A 12504-nucleotide genomic window follows, 5' to 3' on the forward strand; every position below is an offset into this window, starting at 1 on the left:
GGGTGGAGAAGGGGTTAAAATGACGCAAATTGCGTCATTGTAGCCCCGCCCCCTTCCCGCGGACCCGCAAATCGCGGCATTTCCCGATGCAGGTGGCGGGGCTTAGTGATGTCACAGTCCGGCCCCGCCCCCCGAAGACACCGGCTTCTCCCGGAGAGGAGAAATTAAATGTAGGTAAGTATGCTGTCACCACCCAATACATCTTCCAAACACTTCTGCGTGAGTGCATCTGAAATCGCTACTATGACTACAGCTACTATAAACACAATCGGGATGCATTGTTCATTTGCATTAGACATAGGGGGACATTTACTAAGCAGCGATAAGAGCGGAGAAGTGAGCCAGTGGAGACGTTACCCATGGCAACCAATCAGCACTGAAGTAACATCTATAATTTGCATACTATAAAATAATACAGAGTTGATGATTGGTTGCCATGGGCAACTTCTCCACTGGCTTACTTCTCCGCTCTTATCGCTGCTTAGTAAATGTCCCCCATAGACATAGCATGCTACTCAAATCCAGGTCCCAAATATGTTCTATATTATGAGGAGGAAAGGGGGGTTACATCACTACAGTGAAAAACTAAGTGCTGGCATCAATACTCACCTTGCGGTACATCCCATCCATAATCTCATGTGTTAGTACATATGCAATCAGAAGTGCAAAGAATAGCTCTTGCGATAAGAGCTGTCCTTCACTATGTGCGCCGGTCACTGGACTACTGGCTATCGGACCTGGGAGTCTATCTGCGCAATTGCAGAAAGATGTGGTGGACGCGGGGCATGCTGGGAGGGAACCAATTGGAAAGACGTCCATATGCTTCTATAGGGTAACGCAAACTATAGCTGGTGTTACCCTCCATGTTGGAGCCCCGGTGTCGGGGATTTAGTAAATTTTTAAATACGGTAAAACCCCCAAAATAACCGCATTTTTTCTTTAGTACATCCCGCCCCAAATATGAAGATATGTCTTACAGGAAATATATCTGTAATGATGTCACTTGTATATATCCTAATAAAGGGGTGACGTTAGACCTGATCATTAATGTCTAATGACATCTATAGATAACACACAGATATTTCTGTAGAGGTATATAGACAGTATCCATCTCTAGGTTGACCACATGTGGGACGACAATGTCTAGGTCGACGACTATTGGTTTCTAGGTCGACATGTTCTAGGTTGTCAGGTCAAAATGTCGACATGAGTTTTTCACAATTTTTTATTTTTTTTACTTTTTCATACTTAACGATCCACGTGGACTACGATTGTGAATAGTAACCTGTGCCAACCGCAGTGAGGCACCGCGAGTCATGCAAAGGGACAAGGTGCACTAATTGGGGTTCCCGGTCACTGTATGGAGAAAACGACACCCAAAAAATTCAATAAACTCATGTTGACCATTTGACCCGACGACCTAGAACATGTCAACCTAGAATCCCCGTCGACCTAGTTACTGTCGACCAAAAATGGTCGATCTAGACACTGTCGACATAAGTGTGGTCGATCTTCCATACCACACCCATATAGACATATATTCGCATCACATATCATATGATCCAGCCAGTAAAAGTGCTACCTACAGTATTAAATCTTATGCTGCGTTTATAAGAGCAGGCACTAAAAGCGAGTAGCAGTGATTTAAGAGTGAGAAATGGTGTCTTTGATTTTGCTACATTTACCAGTAACCTGTAACCCCTAGAATGGGCTCATATATAAAATCGCTTATTATTGCTGGTTTCTAAATGCTCTGATGTTCTAATCATATTGTTTGAGTTTCTAACTTCCAATTAACTCAGACCTTGCTCTAGTGGGTTCATTTCCAGCTGGGCAGCACATAAAAAAAGAATCTACTTTTATCATATTAATATTTGATGTCTCTTCAAGTCTGCGTTGGCTGCCGGAAAAAGAAAAAAAAAGGTTTTGTGAAGCATACTGTAACTCAGGCTTTTTATTTCAGAAAGTATCTACCAGTGGACATTCATTTAAGTCGCTGAGAGAATAAAGAAAAGTTTGACAGGAACTATTCAGTCTAGAAGCCAAGAATGTTAGCTTGACACTGGAATTGCAGAATGTGTGGTGTCTGTTATGCTGGTGAATTTCATTTATTTTATCTTTGGATTCATTTTTATAGAATGGAGGAGTTGTCCACTTTGCTTAAGGCCTTTTTTTTTTAAATAATTTTGTTTCCTACTTCATCCTTGTACCAAAATGGTAGGAGGACTTCAACTCAGTAGAGCAGTACGGATGGTGTAATGCAGGGGTGGGGAACCTTTTTTCTACCAAGGGCCATTTGGATATTTATAAAATCCTTCGGGGGCCATACAAAAATTATCAACTTAAAAATTAGCCTGCCCCCAGTAGATATAACCCCTAATAGCGCCTCTTACACACACACACATTACAAGAAAGAAAAAACACAATACTCACCAGCCCTGCTCCTGCCTCCAGACCCTTGCCCTCTGCCTGGCTGCCCGCTCCTCAGAACTATGGGAGAGACATCATGACATCTCTCCCATAGCACCGCACAGGCACCTACGCACACTGCCAGAGCCGGAAGCCGGAGCTCAGGAGTGAGCTCCTACCTCCGGCTGCTGCTGAGGGGAAGAAGCCGGGCGCCCGCAAGTAACAAAATCTCAGTGGGCGCCCGGCATCTCCCTTGGTTAGGTGAGCCTGTGAGGGCCAGATCAAGTGGCTTTGCGGGCCTTATACGGCCCGCGGGCCTGAGGTTCCCCACCCCTGGTGTAATGGTTAGCATTACTTACAGCACTGAGGTCATGGGTTTAATTCCTAGTATGGCTCTAACTGTGTGGAGTTTGTATATTCTCCCCATACTTGCGTAGGTTTCCTCGGTACTCCGGTTTCCTCCCACAATCCAAAAATATACTGGTAGATTAACTCGATCCCAACAAAATTTACCCTAGCATGAAAATGTGTGTTCGTGTACATGTGGTAGGGAATACAGATTGTAAGCTCCACTGGGGCAGGTTCTGATATGAATGGCAAATATACTAAGACTAATACCCTTTTACACTTCCACTTCGACCAGCGTTATTGCCGGGATAACCCAGGTCACGGCTTAGTGTAAAAGGGTCCTCAAAGAAAAACCCTGGTTCGAGTGACCCGGGAATCCGACCCAGGTAGGAGCAAGATTGGACAGCTCGGGTTACGGCGAAGTGTGTATGGGTTAACCTGGGTCCCATTAACACTGTATGGAGAGATGGCTCACCAGCACTTGGAGATGATGTCATCTCCAGGAACCGGGAGAGGAGAAGCCCCAGCAATTATCTGGGTCCAGCCTGCGGTGTGAATGAAACACGTGTTCAGTGACATGGGCTGGACCCTGGAGTTTGGTGCAAAAGGGGTATAAATGGATTACATTTTCCTGCAGATGTTTGCAAAAGAAACATTTACCAACCTCTACAAAAGACTTTGCTCATACCTATTGGAAATCAGTACAATTTTACAATTGAAAATCGCTATAAACAACGTATTTGTGATGACTTGTATTAATAAGAAATATATAAGAAGCACAGCAATGACTTCTACCCATACCCAGCTTCTGCATGCACGCGTGTAACCGGGCTTCCAGGATCATCACTCTCTGCTGCAGCTCCTCATAGTCGTAAGCCCCCATCTCCTCCTGTATCAGAAGCAGGACGTTGGAGAGGTTCCTCACTTCCTCCTTTAATTGGACAATCATCTTGGTGTCTGACTTGTATTGGTCAAGAACTGGGATTAGGGGTAACAGCTGCTTCATTTTATCCTTTAGTTCCTGGGAAGAAAACAGAAGCAGCACATTAGTCCATAGTTGGCCGCCAATGCTCGATTGTGAGTTGCTTTTAAATAGTAATGCCCCCCCCCCATACATTTGCAGTATATTGGGCAATGCCCCGATAACCCAGCGGCCAGGTCAGCGTATCAGGGATATTAAACATGTTTAAAAATCTTGATCCCGACCATTTCTGGTCGGGATCGTGGAATCGGGAATTTTTAACATGATTAATTTCCCCAATCCCTTGATGGATCACCAATTATCAGTGACTGCCGATTGGTGGATCCGGTCGGCAGATCATCTTTTCTGGCAGGGTAGGTGGAATCGCCATATAGATGTATGGTGACCATTACATATAACATTTTGAAGCACCACGAGGGTACTGTAGCACTATATGTAGGGCTAATACTCCATTTTACTCTATAAAAGTTCCAGGAATTTATTGGATTGTAAAAGATTTGACATTGAAGTGAGAGCATTGAAGATGGTTTTTCCTAGAAATCTGAAGTGTTTTGCCAATAAACCAATTGAAGGACACCACAAAGAACCATTATACACCTTAATAACCAATAACAAAGAACAATGCTTGCAGAGATATACAATGTCAAGGTCATGTACATGTATAATGTCAAATATCTAAAGCTGAACACACACTGTGATATTGCAACCAACACAGGGCAATTGGCCAAATATTGCATTGTGTAGCTGCAAATCACCCTAATGCTAATAATAATGCTACTGATATAATTCTAACTGATCATGGTAGACTAGAACATGCTGTTGGAAGATGGCCTAAGTCGGCCCATGTGTGATGACACTTTCCAGTTTGAGTAAAAGATTACAGTTATGACAGAAGGGATCAAGTTACACAACTCAACAGGATTAATATGTACTGTATGTGACTCTAGACCCAAAATAAAACGTTTGGAAACCGTGTGACCTAAAAAATACTGTAGGCCAGTGGTTCCCAAAATCAATCCTCAAGGCCCCCTGAGTGTCCAGGTTTTAGAGATATCCATACTTGAGTAAAGATGATTTAAGTAATTGATTGAGGTACTAAATAAGTCACCTGTGCCCAAGCATGGTTATCCTGAAAACCTGGGCCGTTAGGGTACTTTAAGGACCATGGGGTCTATTTTACTAAGCCTTGGATAGAAATAAAGTGGACCGAGATAAAGTACCAGCCAATCAGCTCCTAACTGCCATGTCACAAGCTGTTTTTGAAAAACGCTTTATCTCCATCCAAGGCTTAGTAAATAGACCCCCATGTTTGGGAACCTCTGCCATAGGCTGCTAGTCTAACATTTACTTTAGCCACAGGCAGCCATGTTTCTGTGGACCTACATTATAGTTCCTTAGTGTTAGACTTAGGTCAGCAAACACATTGTCATGTTTTTAGCGGTGTATTTCACAGCAAAACCCTATTTATATTTATGCATTTCAGAATGTAGAAAGAGTAAATCATTTATAATTATTATCACTGATATTTTTTTCTTTTTTTTGTTCTATAGACAGCACCAAAACACAGAAGTTGTCCACCAGGATAGGATGAGAGGGCAGCATTGATGTTAGTGTACTGTATATCAGGGATAGATGAATCTTGGTGCCAGGTTTCCATGGCGACTGGAAAATGAGTCCCGGTGACTGGAGAATTACATTTGTTCTGTGTGTTCCACCTTTTCTACATCCAGTGCACTGGCCAGAAACCACTGGATATCACACTCTGGGGCAGATTTACTATACTAAGGGGTATATGCAATTCCGGGCGAATTGCGGCAATTTTTCGCCCGTTTTTTAATTCAACCGTCGAATTCCGGCAGGTGGGTGCCGGAATTCGACATATTCAATAAAAGACGAATTCGACAGTCCCGCTGTCGAAAAACGGCCGTTTTGACGGATTTTGATTAGATTTTTAAAAATGTTAAAAAAACGGGGAAAAACCCGAAAAAAAATTGCGTGGGGTCCCCCCTCCTAAGCATAACCAGCCTCGGGCTCTTTGAGCCGGTCCTGGTTGCCAAAATACGGGATAAAAAATGACAGGGATCCCCCGTATTTTAACAACCAGCACCGGGCTCTGCGCCTGGTCCTGGTGCAAAAAATACGGGGGACAAAAAGAGTAGGGGTCCCCCGTATTTTTTGGACCAGCACCGGGCTCCACTAGCTGGACAGATAATGCCACAGCCGGGGGTCACTTTTATACAGCGCCCTGCGGCCGTGGCATTAAATATCCAACTAGTCACCCCTGGCCGGGGTACCCTGGAGGAGTGGGGACCCATTAAATCAAGGGGTCCCCCCCCAGCCAACCAAGGGCCAGGGGTGAAGCCCGAGGCTGTCCCCCCCCCCCCCCATCCAAGGGCTGCGGATGGGGGGCTGATAGCCTTGAGTAAAATGTAAGAATATTGTTTTTTGCAGAAGAACTACAAGTCCCAGCAAGCCTCCCCTGCAAGCCGGTACTTGGAGAACCACAAGTACCAGCATGCGGGGGGGAAACGGGCCCGCTGGTACCTGTAGTTCTACTGCAAAAAAAATACCCAAATAAAAACAGGACACAGACACCGTGAAAATACAACTTTATTACATACATGCCGACACATACATACTTACCTATGTTAACACGCCGACTCTGGCCACATCTCCGTCTGTCGACGTCCGGGGTACCTGAAAATAAAATTATACTCACCTGATCCAGTGTCCGGTTCTTTTATTGTAATCCACGTACTTGGCAAAACAAAAAAACGCATACCAGCTCCACACGGACTGAAAGGGGTCCCATGTTTACACATGGGACCCCTTTCCCCGAATGCTGAGACCCCCTGTGACTCCTGTCACAGAGAGTCCCTTCAGGTAATCAGGTAGCGCCACGTCCTGGCACTCTCCTGATTCCCTATGCGCGTCTGAGCTGGCAGACAGCGCATCGCACATCTCCCTCCATTAGTTTCAATGGTGGGAACTTTGCGGTCAGTGGTGGGGTTACCCGCGGTCAGCCGCTGACCGCGGGTGACCTCACCGCTGACCACAAAGTTCCCACCATTGAAGATAATGGAGAGGGCTGTGCGATGCGCTGTCTGACAGCTCAGACGCGCATACAGCCAATCAGGAGAGTGCCACGACGTGGCGCTACCTGATTGGCTGAAGAGACTCTCTGTGACAGGAGTCACGGGGGGTCTCTGCATTCGGGGAAAGGGGTCCCATGTGTAAACATGGGACCCCTTTCAGTCCGTGTGGAGCGGGTATGCGTTTTTTTGTTTTGCCAAGTACGTGGATTACAAATATCACAGGACACTGAGTATAATTTTATTTTCAGGTACCCCAGACGTCGACAGATGGAGACATGGCCAGAGTCGGCGTGTCAACATAGGTAAGTATGTATGTGTCGGCATGTGTGAAATAAAGTTGTATTTTCACGGTGTCTGTGTCCTGTTTTTATTTGGGTATTTTTTTTGCAGTAGAACTACACGTACCAGCGGGCCCGTTTTTCCCCCACATGCTGGTACATGTGGTTCTCCAAGTACCAGCTTGCGGGGGAGGCTTGCTGGGACTTGTAGTTCTTCTGCAAAAACCAATATTCTTACATTTTACTCAAGGCTATCAGCCCCCCATCCGCAGCCCTTGGATGGGGGGGGGGGGACAGCCTCGGGCTTCACCCCTGGCCCTGGGTGGCTGGGGGGGGACCCCTTGATTGAATGGGTCCCCACTCCTCCAGGGTACCCCGGCCAGGGGTGACTAGTTGGATATTTAATGCCACGGCCACAGGGCGCTGTATAAAAGTTACCCCAGGCTGTGGCATTATCTGTCCAGCTAGTGGAGCCCGGTGCTGGTCCAAAAAATACGGGGGACCCCTACTCTTTTTGTCCCCCGTATTTTTTGCACCAGGACCAGGCGCAGAGCCTGGTGCTGGTTGTTAAATTACGGGGGATCCCCTGTCATTTTTTATCCCGTATTTTGGCAACCAGGACCGGCTCAAAGAGCCCGAGGCTGGTTATGCTTAGGAGGGGGGACCACACGCATTTTTTTTCTTCTGATTTTTACACCATTCCATTTAAAAAAAAAAAAAAAAATTATAATAATATTTTTACAAATATATAAATAATACTTGTGCCTCTTAAATAGACAAACCAAGTACCTAATCCCTTCTAATATATATAGATATGCTACAAAAAAAACATGTTTTTAAATTTTTTTATTAGATTCCGCCAGCAAAGTGTGGCAGATTGAAAATGACGAATTTACTGTCTAAAAGCACTGTTGTCGAATTTACAATCTTCAATTGAATATACTTTTGTCGAATTGCCGCATTTGTACCATTGCAGAAATGTCGAATTTAACAAATGTCGAATTTAAAAAAGTCGAATTTGGAAAGTCCGTTTTTTTGACGAAAAAGTTCTGAATTGCATTGTCGAATTTTTTTGGGGGGCGAAAATGTCCCGTTTTTCGACATTTTCGGGAATTTGACCGCAATTGCATATAACCCAATGCCTTGGAAAGTGTAGCGAGATAAAGTACCAGCCAGTCAGCTCCTAACTGCCATATTACAGACTGTGTTTGGAGAATGGCAGTTTAGAGCTTATTGGTTGGTAGTTTATCTCTCTCCACTTTATCACATTTTAAGGCTAAGTACATCTCTGCCCCTACAGTATGTCTGTACATCAGCCACAGCTAACCCCAGCATGTCACAGCTCGACACTATTACAGCATAGCAGCACCCACAGCTATCCCAAACAGCATGTCACAGCTGCACACTATTACTGTACAGAAGCCACAGCTATCCCTAGCATGCCACAGCTGAACACTATTACTGTACAGCAGCCACAGCAATCCCAAGCAGAACCTCTGGTGATGTCACAGCTGCACACTGTTATTGTACAGCAGCCATAGCAATCACCAGCAGAATCTTCGGTGATGTCACAGCTGCAGCTATACCGCTGTGATATGCTGTGCTGCTGCAGGAGGAGGGAGGTATGGGGGATGTCCGACACTAGAGATGTGCACTTGAAATTTTTCGGGTTTTGTGTTTTGGTTTTGGGTTCGGTTCCGCGGCCGTGTTTTGGGTTCGACCGCGTTTTGGCAAAACCTCACCGAATTTTTTTTGTCGGATTCGGGTGTGTTTTGGATTCGGGTGTTTTTTTTCAAAAACACTAAAAAACAGCTTAAATCATAGAATTTGGGGGTCATTTTGATCCCAAAGTATTATTAACCTCAAAAACCATAATTTCCACTCATTTTCAGTCTATTCTGAATACCTCACACCTCACAATATTATTTTTAGTCCTAAAATTTGCACCTAGGTCGCTGGATGACTAAGCTAAGCGACCCTAGTGGCCGACACAAACACCGTGCCCATCTAGGAGTGGCACTGCAGTGTCACGCAGGATGGCCCTTCCAAAAAACACTCCCCAAACAGCACATGACGCAAAGAAAAAAAGAGGCGCAATGAGGTAGCTGTGTGAGTAAGATAAGCGACCCTAGTGGCCGACACAAACACCGGGCCCATCTAGGAGTGGCACTGCAGTGTCACGCAGGATGGCCCTTCCAAAAAACCCTCCCCAAACAGCACATGACGCAAAGAAAAAAAGAGGCGCAATGAGGTAGCTGTGTGAGTAAGATAAGCGACCCTAGTGGCCGACACAAACACCGGGCCCATCTAGGAGTGGCACTGCAGTGTCACGCAGGATGGCCCTTCCAAAAAACCCTCCCCAAACAGCACATGACGCAAAGAAAAAAAGAGGCGCAATGAGGTAGCTGTGTGAGTAAGATAAGCGACCCTAGTGGCCGACACAAACACCGGGCCCATCTAGGAGTGGCACTGCAGTGTCACGCAGGATGGCCCTTCCAAAAAACCCTCCCCAAACAGCACATGACGCAAAGAAAAAAAGAGGCGCAATGAGGTAGCTGTGTGAGTAAGATAAGCGACCCTAGTGGCCGACACAAACACCGTGCCCATCTAGGAGTGTCACTGCAGTGTCACGCAGGATGGCCCTTCCAAAAAACCCTCCCCAAACAGCACATGACACAAAGAAAAAAAGAGGCGCAATGAGGTAGCTGTGTGAGTAAGATAAGCGACCCTAGTGGCCGACACAAACACCGGGCCCATCTAGGAGTGGCACTGCAGTGTCACGCAGGATGGCCCTTCCAAAAAACCCTCCCCAAACAGCACATGACGCAAAGAAAAAAAGAGGCGCAATGAGGTAGCTGTGTGAGTAAGATAAGCGACCCTAGTGGCCGACACAAACACCGGGCCCATCTAGGAGTGGCACTGCAGTGTCACGCAGGATGGCCCTTCCAAAAAACCCTCCCCAAACAGCACATGACGCAAAGAAAAAAAAGAGGCGCAATGAGGTAGCTGTGTGAGTAAGATAAGCGACCCTAGTGGCCGACACAAACACCGTGCCCATCTAGGAGTGGCACTGCAGTGTCACGCAGGATGGCCCTTCCAAAAAACCCTCCCCAAACAGCACATGACGCAAAGAAAAAAAGAGGCGCAATGAGGTAGCTGTGTGAGTAAGATAAGCGACCCTAGTGGCCGACACAAACACCGGGCCCATCTAGGAGTGGCACTGCAGTGTCACGCAGGATGGCCCTTCCAAAAAACATTCCACAAACAGCACATGACGCAAAGAAAAATTAAAGAAAAAAGAGGTGCAAGATGGAATTGTCCTTGGGCCCTCCCACCCACCCTTATGTTGTATAAACAGGACATGCACACTTTAACCAACCCATCATTTCAGTGACAGGGTCTGTCACACGACTGTGACTGAAATGACGGGTTGGTTTGGACCCCCACCAAAAAAGAAGCAATTAATCTCTCCTTGCACAAACTGGCTCTACAGAGGCAAGATGTCCACCTCATCATCATCCTCCGATATATCACCGTGTACATCCCCCTCCTCACAGATTATCAATTCGTCCCCACTGGAATCCACCATCTCAGCTCCCTGTGTACTTTGTGGAGGCAATTGCTGCTGGTCAATGTTTCCACGGAGGAATTGATTATAATTCATTTTAATGAACATCATCTTCTCCACATTTTCTGGATGTAACCTCGTACGCCGATTGCTGACAAGGTGAGCGGCGGCACTAAACACTCTTTCGGAGTACACACTTGTGGGAGGGCAACTTAGGTAGAATAAAGCCAGTTTGTGCAAGGGCCTCCAAATTGCCTCTTTTTCCTGCCAGTATAAGTACGGACTGTGTGACGTGCCTACTTGGATGCGGTCACTCATATAATCCTCCACCATTCTTTCAATGGTGAGAGAATCATATGCAGTGACAGTAGACGACATGTCCGTAATCGTTGTCAGGTCCTTCAGTCCGGACCAGATGTCAGCATCAGCAGTCGCTCCAGACTGCCCTGCATCACCGCCAGCGGGTGGGCTCGGAATTCTGAGCCTTTTCCTCGCACCCCCAGTTGCGGGAGAATGTGAAGGAGGAGATTTTGACAGGTCGCGTTCCGCTTGACTTGACAATTTTCTCACCAGCAGGTCTTTCAACCCCAGCAGACTTGTGTCTGCCGGAAAGAGAGATCCAAGGTAGGCTTTAAATCTAGGATCGAGCACGGTGGCCAAAATGTAGTGCTCTGATTTCAACAGATTGACCACCCGTGAATCCTTGTTAAGCGAATTAAGGGCTCCATCCACAAGTCCCACATGCCTAGCGGAATCGCTCCGTGTTAGCTCCTCCTTCAATGCCTCCAGCTTCTTTTGCAAAAGCCTGATGAGGGGAATGACCTGACTCAGGCTGGCAGTGTCTGAACTGACTTCACGTGTGGCAAGTTCAAAGGGCATCAGAACCTTGCACAACGTTGAAATCATTCTCCACTGCGCTTGAGACAGGTGCATTCCACCTCCTATATCGTGCTCAATTGTATAGGCTTGAATGGCCTTTTGCTGCTCCTCCAACCTCTGAAGCATATAGAGGGTTGAATTCCACCTCGTTACCACTTCTTGCTTCAGATGATGGCAGGGCAGGTTCAGTAGTTTTTGGTGGTGCTCCAGTCTTCTGTACGTGGTGCCTGTACGCCGAAAGTGTCCCGCAATTCTTCTGGCCATTGACAGCATCTCTTGCACGCCCCTGTCGTTTTTTAAAAAATTCTGCACCACCAAATTCAAGGTATGTGCAAAACATGGGACGTGCTGGAATTTGCCCATATTTAATGCACACACAATATTGCTGGCGTTGTCCGATGCCACAAATCCACAGGAGAGTCCAATTGGGGTAAGCCATTCCGCGATGATCTGCCTCAGTTGCCGTAAGAGGTTTTCAGCTGTGTGCGTATTCTGGAAAGCGGTGATACAAAGCGTAGCCTGCCTAGGAAAGAGTTGGCGTTTGCGAGATGCTGCTACTGGTGCCGCCGCTGCTGTTCTTGCGGCGGGAGTCCATACATCTACCCAGTGGGCTGTCACAGTCATATAGTCCTGACCCTGCCCTGCTCCACTTGTCCACATGTCCGTGGTTAAGTGGACATTGGGTACAACTGCATTTTTTAGGACACTGGTGAGTCTTTTTCTGAGGTCTGTGTACATTTTCGGTATCGCCTGCCTAGAGAAGTGGAACCTAGATAGTATTTGGTAACGGGGGCACACTACCTCAAGAAATTGTGTAGTTCCCTGTGAACTAACGGCGGATACCGGACGCACGTCTAACACCAACATAGTTGTCAAGGCCTCAGTTATCCGCTTTGCAGCAGGATGACTGCTGTGATATTTCATCTTCCTCGCAAAGGACTGTTG

The 12504-nt window shown here is 46.5% G+C and overlaps 1 protein-coding gene across 2 annotated transcripts in view; it reads right to left on the minus strand.

Annotated features, from left to right (window-relative positions):
- Window positions 1–12504, minus strand: part of OLFM2 (olfactomedin 2) — a 502740-nt gene that overhangs the window by 75411 nt on the left and 414825 nt on the right. For both annotated transcript variants that reach the window (XM_063931494.1, XM_063931495.1), the window contains exon 4: window positions 3559–3778. In XM_063931494.1, coding sequence (XP_063787564.1) covers window positions 3559–3778 — 220 coding nt within the window. The remainder of the gene's footprint in view (window positions 1–3558; window positions 3779–12504) is intronic.

The sequence above is a fragment of the Pseudophryne corroboree genome, chromosome 6 (assembly GCF_028390025.1).
Source record: "Pseudophryne corroboree isolate aPseCor3 chromosome 6, aPseCor3.hap2, whole genome shotgun sequence".
NCBI lineage: Eukaryota > Metazoa > Chordata > Amphibia > Anura > Myobatrachidae > Pseudophryne > Pseudophryne corroboree.